This window comes from Octopus sinensis, linkage group LG23 (assembly GCF_006345805.1).
Source record: "Octopus sinensis linkage group LG23, ASM634580v1, whole genome shotgun sequence".
NCBI lineage: Eukaryota > Metazoa > Mollusca > Cephalopoda > Octopoda > Octopodidae > Octopus > Octopus sinensis.
The window spans coordinates 22,414,227-22,437,311 of NC_043019.1; the positions used below are offsets into that span (position 1 = coordinate 22,414,227).

Below are 23,085 nucleotides of genomic sequence, written 5' to 3' on the forward strand. Positions count from 1 at the left end.
GTTATATTTTAACACTCACTTTAACAAAATATTAAACATTCTCAAAAATAAACTTCTGTGCCTTTTCCAACTTTATGGAAGTAAGTGAAAATCAAAATCAAAATCGAAATTGATCAACATCAATGGAAATTGCAGCTGTGATACCAGTGCCGGTGGGATGTAAGAGAACCATCTGAACGTGGCCGTTGCCAGCGTCGCCCCGACTGGCCTCGTGCCAGCCTCGCCTCGCCCCCGTGCTGGTGGCACGTAAAAAGCACCATCCAATCGTGGCCATTGCCAGCCTCGCCTCGCCCCTGTGCCAGTGGCACTTAAAAAGCACCATCCGATCGTGGCTGTTTGCCAGCCTCGCCTCGCCCCTGTGCCAGTGGCACTTAAAAAGCACCATCCAATCGTGGCCATTGCCAGCCTCGCCTCGCCCCTGTGCCAGTGGCACTTAAAAAGCACCATCCAATCGTGGCCATTGCCAGCCTCGCCTCGCCCCTGTGCCAGTGCACTTAAAAAGCACCATCCAATCGTGGCCACTGCCAGCCTCGCCTCGCCCCCGTGCTAGGTGGCACGTAAAAGCACCATCCAATCGTGGCCATTGCCAGCCTCGCCTCGCCCCTGTGCCAGTGGCAACTTAAAAAGCACATCCAATCGTGGCCATTGCCAGCCTCGCCTCGCCCCTGTGGCCAGTGGCACTTAAAAAGCACCATCCAATCGTGGCCATTGCCACCTCGCCTCGCCCCCGTGCTGGTGGCACGTAAAAGCACCATCCAATCGTGGCCATTGCCAGCCTCGCCGGCCTCGCCCCTGTGCCAGTGGCATTAAAAGCACCATCCGATCGTGGCTGTTGCCAGCCTCGTCTGGCACCTGTGCCGGTGGCACGTAAAAAGCACCACCACTACACTCACGGAGTGGTTGGCGTTTGGAAGGCATCAGCCATAGAAACACTGCCAGATCAGACTGGGCCTGGTGCAGCCTTCTGGCTTCCCAGACCCCAGTTGAACCGGCCAACCCATGCTTTTGAAAGGGTTGATGATGATGATGATGATGATGATGAATACATAAGCTTTATCTCCACAAGGTAGAGGGTGAGGATAAGGAAGTGAAGGACAGGGAAGGGAGGATATGGAGAAAAAAGAAAGAAAGCTGACTCAACCGTTACTGATTACCATAATATTAATAAGAAAGACTTTGAAGGATAATGGAATAAGGGTTATAGGGGGCAAAGCTCTAAACTATGATGGGGGTGGGAACCATTGCATAGGAATCAAAAGAAACTACTACAACTTAGTAGAGTCATAATAAGAGTAATTAAAAATTAAATGTAAGTAAATACAGTCCCACTGCGTGGCACCTTGGGCAAGTGTCTTCTACTATAGCCTCGGGCCAACCAAAGCCTTGTGAGTGGATTTGGTAGACGGAAACTGAAAGAAGCCTGTCGTATATATGTATATATATATATATGTGTGTGTCTGTGTTTGTCCCCCCAACATCGCTTGACAACCGATGCTGGTGTGTTTACATCCCCATAACTTAGCGGTTCGGCAAAAGAGACTGATAGAATAAGTACTAAACAAGTACAAAGAATAAGTCCTGGGGTCGATTTGCTTGACTAAAGGCGGTGCTCCAGCATGGCCGCAGTCAAATGACTGAAACAAGTAAAAGAGTAAAGAGTAAATTATTATAAGGTTCTTAAAATTATAAGAAAAAGAGATGCATTAAGATATATCATCCCTCTCTATCCTCCACTTCCTTATTACTGCCTTCTGTCTGCTTTGTTGATTTGTGGAGATAAAGCTTGTGTATTGGGTCGATCACAAATGACTTTGATAATTTAGTAGGTTGACTTGACCTCAAATCATTTTCTTACCACTGGCCAGTAGACATTAAACAACTTCATAATAGATAAACCTAAGACTAATGGAGCCACACCCTCCTCTCTTGTCCAATGTAGAGATAATTGGGTCACTGAAAGTTAATTATTCCTTCCCCCTCATAAAAACTCTACTAACCTCTAAATTTCTCTGTTCTGATCAAATATATATTATTCTCGTAAATCCATTCTGTCAACTGAAATATTAGCAGAATCACTGTTAATGTTTTGCTTTGTGGATTTTAAACTGTTAAATCATTTTTAATGCCCTTTATTTGAAATTCATGAATTCAGCTGACGAAAACGGTTTCTTTACAATTATGTAATGTTTTCATTAATCAATTAACCCTTTAGTGTTCTGATTATTCTATCACACATAATGCTTATTGATTCACATTGATTTAAATTAATCGTGCATTATCTCATATCTTCACCATCTTGATGGTGTAATTACTTAATGTAGAATAACATTGTAGGGTAGGTGTGAGGGCCTGGATCTGGTCAGTTTGAACGTAAGGCAGATTAAATATTTTGGCCGGATATGGCCGGTTTAAATACTAAAGGGTTAAAGGAGTCATTAGAAATGGCCGTAATGGATTGTCACCTGTACCTCTATTGTTATTCCTTTATATATATATATATCAGAAAATGAGATGACAAAGGAATAAATGATTACCTTATGAACTTCATTAGCTTACAGCTGTTTCTGCTACAAGATGTGGTGGATTCATAGTTGAGAGCCTGAGTAACACCTTACTGTCTCCTCAGAGTCTCAAATATATATATGTATGTGTCTGTGTGTGCATGTATCTATATCTATATATATATATATATCTTATAAGCAAGGGCTAAAGAAAGTTTTCTAAAGCCAATATACTGAAATCCACATTTAATCTACTTGCTACAGAAAGTTGAACTGAAATGCGGGTAACTCTACCTTTGGAACATTTAAATTTCGTTATCTTAATATTGAATCAATTTCGGAATCAACACCATAAGTGTTCGTTCGTCTTCAGTTAAGCTTACGAGAGAATATAAGTGAGATACTCACACGTGCCTCTGGAAAACAGCGGAAGCGAATAACACAAGCAGATCTGAGTAACCCCGTTATATCCAAAAATAAAAGTTTGTAGGTTAAGTCTCAGAACAACCTGTTGACTTGCCGCCGCTACATATTGTAGTGGTTACAAGTCCCCCTGCAGCAAGCAGTAGTATATATATATATATATATATATATATATATATGTGTGTGTGTGTGTGTGTGTGAAGGTGCATGGCTTAGTGGTTAGAATGTCGAGCTTACGATCGTGAGGTTGTGAGTTCGAATCCCGGACCAGGCTGCGTGTTGTGTTCTTCAGCAAGACACTTTATTTCATGTTGCTCCAGTTCACTCAGCTGTTGAAATGAGTTGCGACGTCACATGTGCCAAGCTGTATCAGCCTTTGCCTTTCCCTTGGATAACACTGGTGGCGTGGAGGGGGGAAGCCGGTATGCATGGGTGACTGCTGGTCTTCCATAAACATCATTGCCCAGACTTGTGCCCTGGAGGGTAACTTTCTAGGTGCAATCTCATGGTCATTCATGACTGAAGGGGATCTCAGCATACATCATCATCATCATCATCGTTTAACATTCATTTTCCATGCTAGCATGGGTTGGATGGTTCAACTGGAGTCTGGGAAGCCAGAAGGCTGCACCAGGCCTAGTCTGATCTGGCAGTGTTTCTACAGCTGGATGCCCTTCCCAACGCCAACCACTCCGTGAGTGTAGTGGGTGCTTTTTACGTGCCACCTGCACAGGTGCCAGACAAGACTGGCAAATGACCACGATTGGATGGTGCTTTTTACATGCCACCGGCACGGGGGCCAGACGTGGCTGGCAATGGCCACAATCGGATGGTGCTTTTTACGTGCCACCAGCACGGAGGCCTTATATATATATGTATGTATGTATGTATGTACATGTACATATATATGTACACAAACATACATATGTACATACACGCATACATGCGTCTGTTATTGCTAAGTAATTTTCACAATAGAATGCTTTGGCAGACTTTCAGAATAGCACACCAACGTAAGGTGGATCTTCTCCATTTTGATGGGGATCTTTCAAATTTTCTTTTTCTACACCCTTGTAAATGATGGTAGAGAAACTTTGTATGAAAAGGAATTTTTGAAAATTTATGAATCTACCCCTCTATCTACCTTCCAGACTGATTTTGTCCACTTTTCCTTTTTGAACTATATACACTTAAAAATAATAGGAGACACCCTTTTGTTTCATGAAAAGAAATAAAAATTGTTTCATGAACATACGATGAAAGTAAACAAACAAATAATTTAATCTCAAATGCATGATAATGCTAATACAATAGCATGAACAGGAATTACAACCGTGTTTCATGGTCTGCTACCACAACAGCTCCTTTATAGGATCCAGTTAGCTCAAGACATCATCAGGAGGAACCACGTCCGGTTTCAGCCCCTACTCCTCTACCGTTTGGACGTGGTGCCCCCCCCCCTTTCGGAGGTGTCTTCAGCTCTGGTATTGGGTGCATGTCTTCTTTCTTCTGTTCCCTGGCCTCTTCGATGTATCGTCAGCAAGTGTCAGCCGGTGACTGACTGTCTTGTCAATTTTTTCCCTTTAAATACCTGCCGCATAGGCTCCAGCAGGCAGCCCCAGCAAGTTGTCACGTGACATTGTGTCACCTTATCTGACTAGTGAAGGCGCGTAAACTATCCATATATTGCAGGTAAAAGTTGTTACTGGCCAGCCATGAGACTATATCTCACATCCCTGTGATTACATATATGTGTGTATAAATGTGTAATATATATATAAATTTATATAATAAGGGTGAAAAATTGAATATTAATTTGATGAATATCAATTTAAAACCAGTGGCCTAGCATGTTGAAAAATCTGAAGATTTAGAAAAATTATATTACATATAATTTTCTGAGAACAATCTTTTCTTAGTGGTCAGACCATATGGGGTCTACATCTAGCATAATGGATGTCCACTTAGTGGTCATCCCTCTTATATATATATATATGTATATATGACAAATAATAAAACAGAGGATATAAAATTGACAAACATCAGCCTGTAAACATTCCAGTATATTTATTTATTGAAATGTACTGGATAAATACATACACCGGTGCTAATTCTTGCACCTGCACACCCATGCAGTTCAATTGCGCATTTCTTTCTATATGCTTGTATGTTTTCACACCTTTGTTTATGAAGTTACCAGCTTTTTCCACTTGCTAATCTGTACCACGCATACATTTGTGTGTATTCATCCAATACATTTCAATGAATAGACATACTGGAATGTTTACCAGCTGATGTCTATCGATTTTATATCCTCTTTGTTTTCTTATTTGCCGTATAAATCAAGGGTAAACCACTTTTTACCCCCCCCCCCGCCCATATATAATAGTCAGTTGCAAGATTGCCATGCAATAACCAACACTTGGCTATGAATAATCGGGTACACTACCAGCAGTATATTGAATAGGTACTATCCCTTAGTTGGTTTCTCAACCTCTAACTCACACAGATATATATGTGTGTGTGTGTGTGTGTGTGTATGTTTATATAAATATATATATATGTGTGTATGTTTATATAAATATATATATATGTGTGTATATATATATATATATAAATATATATATATGTGTGTGTGTATATATATATATATATATATATATATATATATATATATATGTATATGTATATGTGTGTGTGTGTATATATATGCTTGAAATGAGGAGTAGATAGGCAGCCAACAACTGATGAAGTGTCGTTCTTTATGTTACTTGTTCTGTTTTCCATTTGTTTTCGTATTTTATGTTGTTTACTGTTTGTGACGTCCTGTACCCATATATGATTATGTATATATATATATATATCTTATATTATTATTTGATTGAACGCCATATATTCATTTCCAAGTAAGTTTATCTTACTCTTTTTCATGAAACTCTACCCTATACTGTTCTCTCCCCTATCATTTTCTCTCTCATCTTTTCTCTTTTCTTTCCCCTTCACCATTTTCTATCTGTTTGTCTGTCTCTCTCTCTCTCCCTCTTTTTCCTTTGCTCTCTCTTGTTGCTCACACGTGACCATCGTCCATCTTTCTCTTCCTCACATGATCATCTTTCTTTTCTTTCAGGGCTGTCCTAGAGGCTAGATGTATCCTATCTATCACTCTCTTCTATCTTTTCACTTGTCAAAGAAAATATTTCTGTAGTGTTTGCTATTTTACTCTCGTTCTGGTCCAACAATCCTCCTTGTTTGTTTTCTTCAGTTTCCTTGTGTGTCTCCACTGTACTGGTTTTGTTCCCAATCCATAAATCCCAAATCTTATTTTGGTATTTGTGGGAGCAACCCCCTTTAAAAACTCACATTGTCATTCAGTGCTCAGTGATACACATTAACTGGTTACAGCATTTTCCAGACTGGTGTACATGTTTATGCTATGCCTGAAGACAAAAATTACTGTCAGTGCTATATGAAATTTTTATTCTGCCCATCAGTCTTACGATCTATTCATACAATTTGATTTGCTTTTGTGATATAAAACATCTAGAAATATTTATTGCATAGTGTTTACTCTATGTCGGATATTATACTCTTTTATTCTTTTACTCTTTTACTTGTTTCAGTCATTTGACTGTGGCCATGCTGGAGCACCGCCTTTAATCGAGCAACTCAACCCCGGGACTTATTCTTTTGTAAGCCCAGTACTTATTCTATCGGTCTCTTTTGCCGAACCGCTAAGTAACAGGGACATAAACACACCAGCATTGGATGTGAAGCAATGCTAGGGGGACAAACACAGACACACAAACACACACGTGCATATATATATATATATATACATATATACGACGGGCTTCTTTCAGTTTCCGTCTACCAAATCCACTCACAAGGCTTTGGTCGGCCCGAGGCTATAGTAGAAGACACTTGCCCAAGGTGCCACGCAATGGGACTGAACCCGGAACCATGTGGCTGGTAAACAAGCTACTTACCACACAGCCACTCCTGCGCCTGAATATGCAAAAACAACACCTTTTCAAATTTCACTCTCCCAATTTAAAATTTTGATTTTGTTTACTTTAAATATATCATAACGAACTGACAAACATATGCAAATTGAAATCAAATATAGACAAACACATTAAAGTGAAAAGAATTTGGGTTTTACTTGTGTTTGCCCTAAATATCATCATCATCATCATCGTTTAGCGTCCGCTTTCCATGCTAGCATGGGTTGGACGGGTCAACTGGGGTCTGTGAAGCTGGAAGGCTTCGTCAGGCCCAGTCAGATCTGGCAGTGTTTCTACGGCTGGATGCCCTTCCTAACGCCAACCACTCCGCGAGTGTAGTGGGTGTTTTTTACGTGATAATAATTAAATATGAATTAAATATACACCATTTTATGAGAAACACATTAATATGTTTAATGATTACAGTTATAAAGTTTAATATGGGGCTCAAATTTCACCCCCTCCCCCAATTTTAAATTTTGAACCATTTCATCCATTTATTTATTTGTCTGTCTATCTCTCTATCCCTATCTGCTTATTCATCTCTCTCTCTCTCTCTCTCTTTCTATTTTATTTACATTAACCATTTTCACATGCAAAAGTAGTCTGCATGATGGATTCCCCGGATGCTCACACCTTTTCAGAAGCAGGAATAAGTCAATTGCTCCCAGGCTCATTTGGCAATGTGCCAAGAAAATGAGGAGGATTTTTATGGCAGACATATCACACAAGATGAAACATGAGTCCATCACTATGAAACTGAGACTAAAGTCCAATCGAAGCAACGGAAGCATGATAACTCACCATCTCCAAAGAAGTCTCGTTTCCAAACCTCAGCAGGCAAGGTGATGCTCACAGTCTTTTGGGACTAGCACAGAGTAGTGATGATGGATTTTCTGCCAAAGGGCACCACACTTAATGGGGTATATTATGCTTCTCTGCTGCCGAAATTGCAGGATGCCATCAAACCAGAGAAGTGTGGCATGCTGACTAAAGGAGTCCACCTCCTTCAAGACAATGCCTCAGTTTACAATGCGCTTGTTGCCCAGACAAAAGCATATTCCTGCAGCTTTGAAATCCTTCCTCATCTCCCTTACTCTTCTGACCTCATACCATCTGACTTCCACCTCTTTCCAACCATAAAGTCTTTTTTGAAGGAGGAGCACTTTTTGGATGATGATGAACTTATTTCTGAGGTAAAATTTTGACTCCAGACGCAACCTATCAAGGTCTTCACAGCTGCATAAAGCAATGGGAGAAGTCTGTCACCATTGGTAGTGGCTATGTCAAGAAGGACTAATAATTATTCCAAGTTTCACTTATCCCAGTCCTTGGGAAGTGAGTCAGAGGAAATCTTTAATGAGCACCCCTCGCAAATATGTCATGAATATTAAGTTTGTTAGATAATATAATCACAGGTCATAATGTGAAACTTATTTTTTTCTGTCTTCTGTTACAAAGAAATGTAGTTGTTCTGTGAGGGTAGTACTCACCTTCCAGTTAGATAATCTTTTGTAAATATGCAAATATATATCCGGGAAATGTCAGCTATGTTCTGAAGAGTCACTCTCAATAATGTTAACAAAGGGGTGCATTATAAATAAATTTACTGAATAAATCCCCAGATGCCTACATGCAGCTAAACACACATTCACATATTACAATCCTGACCATACATAACTAATGTAAACACAACACCCACAACTCTGATTAATCCACCTGAACTTAAGGAACTGTATTCGAATAGCTTGCATTTAGACATCTAAGTTTACTATCTAGCTCTCTCTCTCTCTCTCTCTCTATATATATATATATTATATATATATATATATATATGTATATTCCATTTCCTGAGCGCCTATTAATAATAATACTGTAATTGTTCCATTGTTGTTGTTTTTTTTGTTTCCCGTTTGGATTAAAAATATATATATATATATACACACACACAGAGGGAGAGAGTTTTTGAAGTGATGTACAGATATTGTATATTTAGAATGATAAGGTAGTCAGAATGTTGGATATTATTATTATATTTTTATTTACGTTTTATTTACATTTTCATGTCCAGCAGATGCACAGGGGCAATAGACACCACAGATACTCAGAAAACAGATTCCATCACACTCCAGGGGGAGAAACTAGAAGTAGTTGATAACTTCTGCTACCTTCTGTGACCAAGTTAGTAGTGGGGGTGGCTGCTCAGAGAGTGTTACCACTAGAATACGAATAGCCTGAGCAAAGTTTAGAAAGCTTCTTTCCCTACTGGCGACAAAGAGTTTCTCACTCACAGTGAATTGTAGATTGTACGACGCATGTGTGCGAACTGCCATGCTTCATGGCAGTGAAACATGGGCCGTGACTGCTGAGAGCATGCGTAGGCTCTAAAGAAATGAGGCTAGCATGATCCGCTGGATGGCTATTGTCAGTATGCACACACAACAGTGTGTAAGCACCCTGAGAGAAATGCTGGACATAAGACGCATTGGATGTGGTGTGCAGGAGAGACGTTTACACTGGTATGGTCATGTACTATGGATGGATGAGGAGAGATGTGTGAAGAAGTGCCACTCTCAAATAGTTGAAGGAATCCGGGATAGAGGTAGACCCAGGAAGACATGGGATGAGGTGATGAAGCATGACCTTCGAACGTTGGGCCTCACAGAGGCAATGATGAAAGACCGACACCTCTGAGATATGCTGTGACTATGAAGACCTGACAAATGAAGTGACTTCATGGGTCGCAGTATGGCCTTCTGTGCTTACCTTTGATCGTAGGGCGACCTGCTGTGCTAGAAGAGACCTATTGAGTCAAGCACATTAACATCAACATCAAAAAATAAAAATCAAATGGAAATTGTAGTTGTGATACACGTGCCGGTGGCACGTAAAAACCACAATCCAAACGTGGCCGATGCCAGTGCCGCCTTGACTGGCATCTGTGCCAGTGGCACATAAAAAACACCAACCGATCATGGACATTGCCAGCTTCATTTGGCCGCTGTGCCAGTGACACGTAAAACGCACCCACTACACTCCTGTTGCAGGTTCAATCCGAGGAATATTGAAATGATACCCATCTTGTCCATTCCACAGAATAAGAGTATACCAGAAAGCATGATAAGAGGGATGAGTCTGTGAAACACGTTTAAGGTTGTTATTTTGAACACAAATGAGAATATCATGGTTTTCATGGGGATCACCAACCATAAGGATGACTACTTCATTAGATGTGGACTCATTAAAACAGTGCAAAATGTTCTTTACTTTAGATGTAAGGAACGCAGAAACACACTCAGAATTAATAATATTGAAAACAGCAAAATGTACATATACGAAGTTGAAGCAAAATGAAATGTAATCAATTTGGGTACAAAACCTACTTTCTGTAGCATAGTTATTCTATAAAAAAATGGAAAGTCAGCAATTTGGTAAAAGTTGGTATGTGTCACCAATGTAACAAAGTACAGAGAGTTAACACATATTTGGAATATGTACTAAATGTTATCAAATTCATGATTGAATGAATGTCACTGTGAAGAAAGTGGAAAGCCGAGAAGATTCAGAAGCATAATTATTACATATATACTTATCATATATATATATATATTATATATATATATATATATAATATATATATATATATATATATACATGAATGTGAGTTTCTGTTTGTGTGTATATGTGTATACGTATGTATATTTATATATATATGTATGAGTGTATTAGTATATCTAATATATATATATATATATATATCATCATCATCATCATCGTTTAGCGTCCGCTTTCCATGCTAGCATGGGTTGGACGGTTCAACTGGGGTCTGGGAAGCCAGAAGGCTGCACCAGGCCCAGTCTGATCTGGCAATGTTTCTATGGCTGGATGACCTTCCTAACGCCAACCACTCCGTGAGTGTAGTGGCTGCTTTTTACGTGCCAGCTGAGGCTGGCAAACAGCCACGATTGGATGATGCTTTTTACATGCCACCGGCACTTTTACGTGATATATATATATATATATATATATATATATATATATATCATCATCATCATCGTTTAACGTCCGCTTTCCATGCTAGCATGGGTTGGACGGTTCAACTGGGGTCTGGCAAGCCCGAAGGCTACACCAGGCCAGTCAGATCTGGCAGTGTTTCTACAGCTGGATGCCCTTCCTAACGCCAACCACTCCGAGAGTGTAGTGGGTGATTTTATGTGCCACCGACACAGGTGCCAGACGAGGCTGGCAGACGGCCACGCTCGGATGGTGTTTTTTATGTGCCACCGACACAGGTGCCAGACGAGGCTGGCAGACGGCCACGCTCGGATGGTGTTTTTTATGTGCCACCGACACAGGTGCCAGACGAGGCTGGCAGACGGCCACGCTCGGATGGTGTTTTTTATGTGCCACCGACACAGGTGCCAGACGAGGCTGGCAGACGGCCACGCTCGGATGGTTTTTTTTATGTGCCACCGACACAGGTGCCAGACGAGGCTGGCAGACGGCCACGCTCGGATATGGTGTTTTCGGTGTTTTTCTTATGTGCACCGACACAGGTGCCAGACGGGGCTGGCAGACGGCCACACTCGGATATGGTGTTTTCGGTGTTTTTCTTATGTGCCACCGACACAGGTGCCAGACGGGGCTGGCAGACGGCCACGCTCGGATATGGTGTTTTCGGTGTTTTTCTTATGTGCCACTGACACAGGTGCCAGACGAGGCTGGCGAACGGCTACGATCGGATGGTGTTTGTTACGAGCCCACGGCACGGAAGCCAGTCGATGCGGTACTGGCTACGGTCCCGTACGGATGGTTTTCTTATGTGCCACCGGCACTGGTACCACAGGGATACAAATTCCATTGATGTTCATCTATTTTGATTTGGTTTGACTTGATTCAATTTGACTTTGATTTGATTTGCCTCAACAGGTCTTCACAAGTGTCACAAGCAGGAAGGTATGCACAGGTGGACTGACTACGTCCCAGGTAGGGGACACGGGTTATGGCTTCACTAGTCTTGCCGGGTCTTCTCACGCACAGCATACTTCCATAGGTCTCGGTCTCTAGTCATTTCCATGGTGAGACCTAACGTTCGAAGGTCGTGCTTCACCACCTCGTCCCAGGTTTTCCTGGGTCTACCTCTTCCATGGGTTCCCTCAACTGCTAGGGATTGGCACTTTCTCACACACCTATCTTCATCCATTCTCGCCACATGACCATACCAGCGCAATCGTCTCTCTTACACGCAACAACTGATGCTTCTTAGGTACAACATTTCTCTCAGGGAACTAACGCTCTGTCGAGTAAGTACACTGACATTACACATCCATCGGAGCATACTGGCTTCATTCCTCATGAGCTTACGCATGTCCTCAGCAGTCACGGCCCATGTTTCACTGCCATGTAGCATGGCAGTTCGAACACATGCATCATACAGTCTCTGAGCGAGAGGCCTTTAGTCACCAGCAGAGGTAAGAGCTCCCTAAACTTTGCCCAGGCTATTCTTATTCTAGCAGTTACACTCTCAGCGCACCCACCCCCACTACTGACTTGGTCACCTAGATAACGGAAGCTATCAACTACTTCTAATTTTTCCCCCTGGAAAGTGACGGAAGTTGTTTTCTGCAGATTTTCGGAGGTCAATGCTCCCGAGCATCTGCCACATATAAAAACTATCTTCCCAGTTAGCCTACCTTTGACATTGCTGCACCTCTTATGTGTCCATAGCTTACACACTGGGTACATCTTATAGAGTTTCTACCTACACCTTTTCTACAGATCGAGCAGGGCCATCTTCCTGAGGACATTTGTGGATTGCCTACCTTTCTACTTATTAGTACTTTGGTTTTAGCTAGGTTGACTCTAAGGCCCCTCGCTTCTAAACCCTCCTTCCACACCTGGAACTTCTCCTCCAGTTCTGATAGTGACTCAGCAATTAGAGCGAGGTCGTCAGCATAGAGGAGCTCCCAGGGGCAACCTGTCTTGAATTCCTCTGTTATTGCCTGGAGGACTATGATAAATAGGAGGGGGCTGAGTACTGAACTCTGGTGGACCCCAACCTCTACTTTGAATTCTTCTGTGTACATGTTGCCAACCCTAACCTTGCTTATGGCATCTCTGTACATGGCTTGCACAGCTCTCACCAGCCATTCATCTATCCCTAGTTTCCTCATTGACCACCAGATGAGGGATCGGGGGACCCTATCAAAGGCTTTCTCCATATCAACGAAAGCCAGGTACAGGGGCTTATCTTTGGCTAGGTATTTCTCCTGCAGCTGCCTTACCAGGAATATAGCATCAGTGGTGCTTTTCCCTGGCACAAACCCAAACTGCATCTCATCTAAACTAACTCTCTCTCTAATTAGTTGGGCTATGACCCTCTCCGTAACCTTCATTACCTGATCCAACAGCTTGATACCTCTGTAATTATTTGTATCTAGGGCATCACCTTTACCTTTGTAGCAGTTGACTAGTACGCTGCTACACACCAGTCATTGGGTATGACTCCTTCGTGTATCACCTGGTTGACTATACGGGTGACTAGGTTATAGCCGACACTGCCAGATATTTTGAGCATCTCTGCAGTAATTCCTGATGGGCCTGGGGCTTTCCTGTCTTCATGCTTCTAATTGCCTTAGCTACCACGGAACTATCAACTCGGATAGCTGGTCCCTCTGTTGGGTCAACATTCGGCAGACTCTCTTTATCCCATTCATTTTCTTTATTCAGCAACCTTTCATAGTGGTATCTCCAAACCTCTCTCTTTGCATCCTCATTTAGCGCAAGTGAACCATCATCCATGCGAACACACTTCTCTCCTACCACATCACGATTCTCTCTCACACATATATATATACATATATGTATGTCTGTGTATGTGTAAATGTTTGTGTGTGTGTGTATGTGAGAGTATTTACATATGTGTATCTGTTTTTTACCAAGGTAGGAGTGTAGACCCTATACAGGCCCATTTTTACCTCTGGGAAGATATAGTCCATGTTAGTCTGGCCTCCATCCTTTGTCCTGTTCATCATGGAAGGCCCTACCAAGACCTTGCGCTCCTCCAGTATACCTCTCAAGATCTTTGAGGCACACAAGCCATAGCACCACAAGGACTTGACCTTGCGGTGGATGCTTTCAACATGAAAAGACAACAGTTTCAGGGATCCTACTTTTGTCTCCTCTTATTTGTTATATAAAAATAGAAAAAAATAAAATAAACCTTTCTACTATTGCCACAAGGCCTGAAAGTTTTGGGAGAGGAGGTAAGTCGATTACATCGACACCAGTGTGTAACTGGTACTTACTTCATCGACCCTGAAAGGATGAAAGGCAAAGTTGACCTCGGCAGAATTTGGATTCAAAACGTGCAGTTGGATGAAATACTATTAAGCATTTTGCCTAGTTTGCTAACAATTCTGCCAACTCATCACCTTAATATTAATAATATAAAAACATGTGAGTACATTGTTGTATAACAGGATTTGATCTTTAGAATCTACTGCTTATTTTAACTGACTTTCCGGTTAGGCAGCCTTCTAACCTAGGCATAGAACCTGAAATTTGAAGAGAGAAATAGTTTAGTTTATGAAATCAACCCCAGTATTTGACTGTTAGTTTATTTTACAAGAGCAGGAATGCTTGTGTGGTTAAGAAGTTTGCTTCACAACCATGTGATCTCAAGTTCAGTCCCACTGCAGGACACCTTAGGTAAGTGTCTTTGACTTACAGCCCCAGGGTTACCAGAGACTTGTGAGTGGATTTGGTCAGCAGAAAGTAAAAGAAATCCATCATATACTCACATAGACATATATATATATGTTAGTGTATGTTTATGAGTATCCTTGTCTTGCTTGGCATTCTGGTTATAAACAAGGATCACCGTTATGGAAACAATGTTGTTTATTCCTAGTCTTCCATCAAAAACATGTCAGGTCACGGTGCGACTGGCAGCAAGAAGGAAGGGCATCGGGCCATAGAAAATCCACCTCAACAAAATTGCATCTAACCCATGCAAGCAGGGAAAAGTGGATGTTAGATTATGATGATGATGATGACCCTGGAGGGATAAGAGGCTAAGTTGACCTCAGTAAGTTTTGCACTCAGATTACAAGGAGCCTGAACAAACATTGCCAGGCAGTTTTATATATATATTTTTTCTTTGCCACTCTTAAAATTTTTGCAATCCACCACACTAAATATCTGTGATAATATATAATAACTTAGTTACCCCACAAACACATATAAATAATGCATACATACATCCTTCCTTCCTTTCTTCCTTCTTCCCACCCTCCCTCCCTCTAGATTCTATATCCAGATTACATATTTACATGTATACCAATAATAAACTGGAGCACTTGGTTTTGTAAGTAAATGCTTAATTGTCTGGATAAGTTTGGATTTTTAGAAAAAAAAAAATCAACCGATTTGCATGTTACAAATATGATCTGTAAGTGGAACAGTAAAACTATGCAAAACTTTTCTTAGATTTAAAATGTGACGTTGCTTTTGTTATCTACACTTTAGTGATGGAGCTTTGTCTCTTTATTAGAAACCAGCTCCTTCAGAAGAAGAAGAATTTAAACAATTAAAAACAGAAAAGAACGAACATACATACTTACATACGTACATTCATCCCTTCATTCATTCATTCATTCATCCCTTCATTCATTCATTCATTCATCCCTTCATTCATTTATTCATTCATTCATTCATTCATTCATCCCTTCATTCATTCATTCATTCATTTATTCATTCATTCATTCATTCATTCATCCCTTCATTCATTCATTCATTCATTCATTCATTCATTCATTCATTCATTCATCCCTTCATTCATTCATCCCTTCATTCATTTATTCATTCATTCATTCATTCTATAGTACATTCTGCTCTATACCTTTCTCTATAACCCTTCAATGCTCTCACCTCATTAACTCAATCACGTGTTCTCTTCTTTGGTTTCTAAACAATTTTGTGTTAATGTTTTAGTACTTTTTTTTTGTTTTGCCATTACGACTAAAGCCATGCTGGAGCATCAAACTAAGACTTGATTATTTTCTATATTTTCAGCCAGGCAGAGTGGTTACATTGGTACAAAGTGATAATCCTGAGGTAGGTTAGAACCTTTCTCTTACTGAGTGATATGGTGACTGTTACTAGAAGAGGGACCCAAACTTTTCTCTTACTGCATGACATAGTTATCAAAAGAGGAACAGAAACTTCCTCTTATTTGTATGACTTAATGATAATTACTAGAAGTGGATCCAAAACTGTCCCTTACTGTGTGACGTAGTGATAGTTACTAGAAAAGGGATCTAAGCCTCTTATTGTATGACATACTGATAGTTAGTAGAAGAGGGAAGCGAATCTTACTACGTATTTTCTTAAGGAGTGCCTTAATGCTCTTGTCTTTAAATAATGATTTCAAATTTTGGCACTAGGCCAGCAATTTTGGGGGAGGGTTTAAGCTGGTACAATGACACCAGTGTTTGACTGTCACTTATTTTTTGACCCCGAGAGGATGAAAGGCAAAGTCCGTCTTGGCAGAATTTGAATTCAGAGCATAAAGATGGATGAAATGCCATCAAATATTTTGCCCAGCATACTAATGATTCTGCCTGCTCGTTGCCTTACCATCACTAATTATATTAACACTAACATATTTATCTTTCAATTTATCTCACCATGTAATTATTTCAAACGAGCCTTTTATGCCCTCTTCATTAAATATATTAAAATTAAGTAACAGCTTGTTTCTGTATTTATTCTCACAACATAATCATTTCTAATTAGCTATTCAGTTTTCTCTTGATTAAACATTTTAATGCTAAGTTACATATCTGTGAGTGTGTTTTTCTGTCTCACTACGTAATTATTTGTAATTAACTTTTTAATGCTCCCTTCATTAAACATATTTAAAGTAACTTCAAGTGCTTATCTCTTTGGTTCCCAGCATAATTGTTTCTAATTAGCTTTTAATACTCCCTTCATTAAATATATTAAGATTAACTTAATTATTTGTCTTTTGAATTATCTAACTTCATAATTATATTTAATTAACTTTTTAGTGCTCTCTTTGTTAATTATATTAAGACTAACTTACTTAACTATCTGTTTGTCTAACCACATAATTATTACTAATTGGAATTTTTAATACTTCTTCCATTAACCATATTTATACCAACTTAATTATTATTCTATAGTTTTATATTATCCTGTCTTTGAAAAAGAAAAAAAAACCCTGCATTTTATTTTATGAAGCATATGATTGTTTGCAGATTGCCATTATAAGGTCTTGAACTCTTTTGGTATCAACCTATCTAAGAATCCATTTATACCCCAGTTCCATATTCTAGAAAATACTGAAAAAGTTACTACAGCCATACACCTATGCACAAACATAGCACCAACATGGGACTCCGTTTTGACCTGTTCTCTTTTATTGCTCAAACTTCTTAACTTCTTCTCACCTTCTCAGTCAGATTATTGCTTTGAGTGGACAGTCACTTAATAGAGTCATGTGCATCCTTTAATCTTATGAGCAAGTAAGGACAACCCTAGTATTGATGGTGCCATGCTAAAATGCAATTGGTACGTTGTAAAATGATTAGCAGATGAGTGAAGATGACACGAGACTGAGAGAATCTTTTAGTCCTGCTGAGGACATGACAACTCCTCTGGGGCTGGTGCTACAATAAAATATACCCAGTTCAATCTGTAAGGTGTTTGGTGATTGATAAGAAAGGCACCCAGTCAGAGAAATCAAGCCAAAACTGAAATGCATAGCAAGACATGGTCCTCTATTATGTGACAATAGTGCCCTCATGCTTGGAGAAGTTCTCCAACACTTACAATATCAGCTTTTATTGGTGAAGGTCGACCACCCATCTACATCTATGTACAGTCCTGGGCAAGATATTTTGAGAGGCAAAGCTAGCAGTTGCTCATTGAGGCAAGTTTCTCTCCTCTCCACATTACAAATTTTTATCCAAAGGAAAAACTACCAAGCTGGTCTGATACACTTGGCACCAGTGTTGTCACAGGCGTTGCTGTCAGAAAACAAAGAGCTGGAATAAATATACCAAGGTATCTTGCTTCAACTTTCTAATAGTTTTGCTAATCCACTGTCTTTATTGACTCTGAACAGATAAACAGCAAAGTTGACCTCAACAGGATTGAACTCAGATTGCAGAGAGTTGGAACAAAGAACATGAAGCATTGTAACCCACACTGTAATGACTCTGTAAACTCACCCCATCCAAAAGCAGCAACAGTAAAAGCTTTGTGACTAAGAAATAGTTGTTGCCTTTGGGTATATTTTTACTGTGGCACCAGCAATAGAAGGGTTGTCATGTCCTTGACAAGACCAAAAGATCCTCTCAAACCCTTTGTCATTTTCACTTGTTTGCCCACCACTTTACAATGTACTAAATGCATTTTATCATGGCACAAGCAACACTAGGGTTTTCTTTACTTTTATTCATTAAATTTTCCATGTAGGCAGCACATAGATAATGTAGCTTTGCGGGCTGGACACAGACATTGATGAGGCGAATGATTATGATACAAAAATGATAAAGATGGGAGAAGACAGAAAGCGTCCTCTGACCCTTTGCTTCTCTAGGGTTTTCTTTACTTGCCCATAAGTCTACATTACTATATCAAGTGTTTGTTTACTGAAAGCAACAATATATGATGGTGAGTAGGAGCTAGGAAATTTGTTTGTTTAATGTTGTGTTTTTAACTTCTCTTTCTTTTCCACAGGCTATCGTGTGGGGAGTTGCCTATGAGATTGCTTCAGAAGATGCAGAGAGTGTACGCAACCATTTGGACTACAGGGAGAAAGGCGGATACAAATCAGTCACTGTGCAATTCCATCCTATCAGTACTGAAAACAAGAGCCCTTTTGAGCTGACCTTATACATTGGGACCGAAGACAACCCATTCTTCCTCGGCCCAGCATCAATGGACGAAATGGCCAAACAGATAGCTGAGGCTGAAGGACGCAGCGGCCGCAATCGTGACTACCTTTTCAACTTGGCCGACGCTATGCGAACACTTGTGCCCGGAGCAGATGATGTTCACCTCTTCCAATTGGAAGCTAAAGTTCGGCATTTATCTACACATATCTGATGATAATAATAACAACAATAATAATAACACTAACAATAATAATAATAATAATCTACCTCGAGATATCATTATTTTCTTCTAATGTACAATAAAAAGCAAATTATGAATGACGTTGTCTTGATCCCTTGCTTCTATTTACAAGATATTCTATTTACAACACTCACTGTTTCCACCCTATGTATCTCTGACATCCATTTCTTTCACTGCTTATCCCACTCATTCTCACACTCATACACTCACACTTCACCTGATTTCCCTATTTCTCATCTATTCTATTCTATTATATTTTCCTCCTACCTCCTTTTTTTTGTAGTCACTTATCAACTCTTTCTCATTGGCCCACCCCTATTTTCTTTTATTCCCATCGACTTGCCTACCCACCTCTCCATCCTATTTGATCCTTTGACCCTGTCTTCTCCTGTACTCACCTTTTTGTACCTTGGGGGTACACCCCTCATACCTCATCATCACCATCTCTTTTCTCTCTTTTCAGTTGCATCAAATACCACAAGGCATTGAGCCCGAGATCCTCTAGCACTTACACTAATCAAATCAACCTGGATTAGTACTTATTTCAGTTGACCCACAACAAGAATAGAAAGCAAAGTTGACCTCGGTAAGATTTAAATTCAAAGCACATAGAATCAGAAGAAATATTTGGTGATTAGCACCAGTAACCAGTCTTGGAACTATGAAATTAAAAAGACAGAATACAGACATATATATATATCCATATCTATGTATGTGTGTGTACCTTTCAATGCTATGTATGCCATAAGGTCTACAAATCTAACGGAGGCCTCAAAAGACATTTTAAGATCCACAAAGATCAGAACTTAACTGCAGCTCTTAGTTGTCCAAATCACATATGCAATCTATGTGGGTATCTTTTCAAAACATTGTCTGGTTTAAAAAGCCGCATCAGATGGCATAATAGATCTAAGGTGTAAGTACAAGAGGTGGTCAGACTCTGCATAAGGAGCAGACAAATACCATATATGTATATAAGTGTGTGTGTGTGTGTATATATATATATATATGAAACACTCCTGTCCCAACCTGGGACCTTGAAGACGGCTTTAATGCAAGAAAGTATACTAGTCCCTTAATATTTGATATTCAATATTTCATCTATTCAATAAGACAATCAATACTTCATTTCATTTTACACTATATATACTATATATTCTATATTCTACATTAATATTATAAAGAATATAAATAAAACATAAAAAAACAGACAGTTTGAATTCCTTTGAAATATATATATATATATAAAAGTAAATAAATGGTACAAAGCACCGATATTTACTGGAAAATAGCGAACATAATAAATACGACGCTAATGTATAGCTTCACTGCGTATGTACTAGTAAAGATGCGTGTGTGCAACAAACATGAAAAAAATTGTCTTACCGCTAGGAAGAACATCTGAAAAATGAAAAACCTAGATAACGGATAATGCAGTACCGGTTTCGGATTTTTCAAAATATGATTGCTAAACGTATATTTGATTTATCCTCATCAGCTGCATAAACCTCAACAATATTTCAAATGTTGCCACATCTATGCCAGTACACTCGTCTGAACGCCAAGACGTTAACAGAACGAGAACAGTGAAGAAGTTTCAATGAAAATAGTAATGCAATACGATAGTATTGCTTCCAGTAAAGGATAGCCCGTGAGGGTAAAATTATACATAAAAGTAAATAAATGGTACAAAGCACCGATATTTACTGGAAAATAGCGAACGTAATAGATAGGTTTCATTCAAATATATTTAATAAAAGAATGTTAATTTTCATATACAAGTTGTATTTTTTATTTATACATACATACAAACATACATACACACACACACACACACACACACATACATACATACTCATTCAGTGTCACTACTAAACAGTAAACATGCCTGTTTTCTGTTGTTTTTCGATGGTGCAAAATCACTCGTCACTAGAGATATTTGTTGGCAATATATTTCATGTGTATCTTGAATAAAATTAACATCTTGTGTTTCTTTTGTTTCACTGGTTTTGAATATGAGTTCAGTTATCAGATGCTGTGATTTTGTTTTTGTTAGTTCTTTATACGATTCTTCATAACGTGCCATAATCATTTTGAAATCACATTGGAATCGCACAGCTTGTTCAACATTGCTATCATTTCTAAGAAAATGATTTCCAAGTTTATTGGCTATTCGGAGGCCTTCTGGAATTGTATTTGCAGACAGTGGAACCAATTCTTCATCATCACTACTATAAACTAACGTGGAATCATATACATTCTCTGAAATACTGTCTATAATTTGTTCTTCATTAGGAGCTTTGTTAATTGTTAATCCTGCAATATCTTCAATTGTTAAATCTTCAAAACCTTCTCTGCCAATCTGATGTAACAAAGTGATGCTATCAGAACGTAATTCATTCCTATTTATATATAGGGCGCAGGAGTGGCTGTGTGGTAAGTAGCTTGTTTACCGACCACATGGTTCCGGGTTCAGTCCCACTGCGTGGCACCTTGGGCAAGTGTCTTCTACTATAGCCTCAGGCCGACCAAAGCCTTGTGAGTGGATTTGGTAGATGGAAACTGAAAGAAGCCGCCATATATATGTATATATATATATGCGTGTGTGTGTTTATGTGTCTGTGTTTGTCCCCCTAGCATTGCTTGACAACCGATGCTGGTGTGTTTATGTCCCCGTTACTTAGCAGTTCGGCAAAAAGAGACCGATAGAATAAGTACTGGGCTTACAAAAGGATAAGTCCCGGGGTCAAGTTGCTCGATTAAAGGTAGTGCTCCAGCATGGCCGCAGTCAAATGACTGAAACAAGTAAAAGAGTAAAGAGTAAAAGAGAGAGTATTCGATACGCAATTTTTAGGCTTTACACATTCTGGCCAAATTGATCTCCAGCATGCAGAGGATGAAACGCGATATGTCTTTCATGTTACATCTGATGCTGATAACTGCCACCATGCGCTGTCTGATGTAGCAGTTATGCGCAGCCAGAGGTATGTACAGTGCATAGGTCCCGCTCACACCGGAGAGTGAGGGATCACTATATAGAAAAAATAAATTGGATTCTATCTTTTATTTTGCTAAATTGTTACTTAATCATGTTACGTAGAGTTTCGGTGTTTTGTAAATTATAATTGATTGATATTACTTAATTGTTTATTTGCCACTTGCAATAAATTTAGTGGTCACACAAGGACAGATGTTTAACCCTTTCGTTACTGTATTTATTTTGAGATGCTCTGTGTTTCTTTCATTTACTTTAAATATAACAAAGAATTTAGTAAAATAACTTAGTTATCATTCAGCTAGTGTTAGGAACATTAATTGTGACTAAGGTTTGGTGGAAGATTTTAATTCAAAACTTACGAAAACAAGATATTTGGACTCAGAGCCAGAGCCAGTTTCAGCCGGGTTGGTAACAAAAGGGTTAAACTGTGTTAAAATAAAAAAAAAAACAGTACAAAAAAATAATCAGTTCTTTTTGTTGGACCATGTTATTTCAAAACCATGCAAAAAGAGAATTGAGTGTATTCTGCTGGGTGGTTGGTGTTAGGAAGGGCATTTAGTCATAAAATCCCTGCTAAAACAGACAAAGAAGTTTGGTGCAGGGTCCTCACAAACCATCCAACCCATGCTAGCATGGAAAGCAGGTGATACACACACACACATTGATGCATTTGTACATAAATGTGTGTGGATGTGAGTATATGTATATATATATATATATATATTATATATATATATATCTCGTCTGTATCACTAGCGATTTTTTTTCCCCTGTCTTCCCTTCTCCTATGTTTCCAACGAAGAGCTCCGCTCGAAACGTCAAACCCTCCTTCTTCCCTTCTTTCCTGAGCGTCCAATAATACTTTATTTGTTCCATGTCCTTGCGTTGTTGTTTTTTTGTTTTTGTTTTCTTGTTTGGATTAACTTTACATATATATATATATATATATATATATAATTATAACAATGAGGGTCTTTGCAACAAGTTGACA

At 39.4% G+C, this 23,085-nt stretch overlaps 1 protein-coding gene across 1 annotated transcript in view; it reads left to right on the forward strand.

Annotated features, from left to right (window-relative positions):
- LOC115223419 (putative glutathione-specific gamma-glutamylcyclotransferase 2) overlaps positions 1-19,177 on the forward strand; it is a 47,542-nt gene extending 28,365 nt beyond the window's left edge. The window contains exons 2-3 of the mRNA XM_029793949.2: positions 16,004-16,045; positions 18,698-19,177. Of these exons, the coding sequence (XP_029649809.1) occupies positions 16,004-16,045; positions 18,698-19,066 (411 nt within the window). The 3' untranslated portion in view covers positions 19,067-19,177. The remainder of the gene's footprint in view (positions 1-16,003; positions 16,046-18,697) is intronic.
- The last annotated feature ends 3,908 nt before the right edge of the window (positions 19,178-23,085 follow it).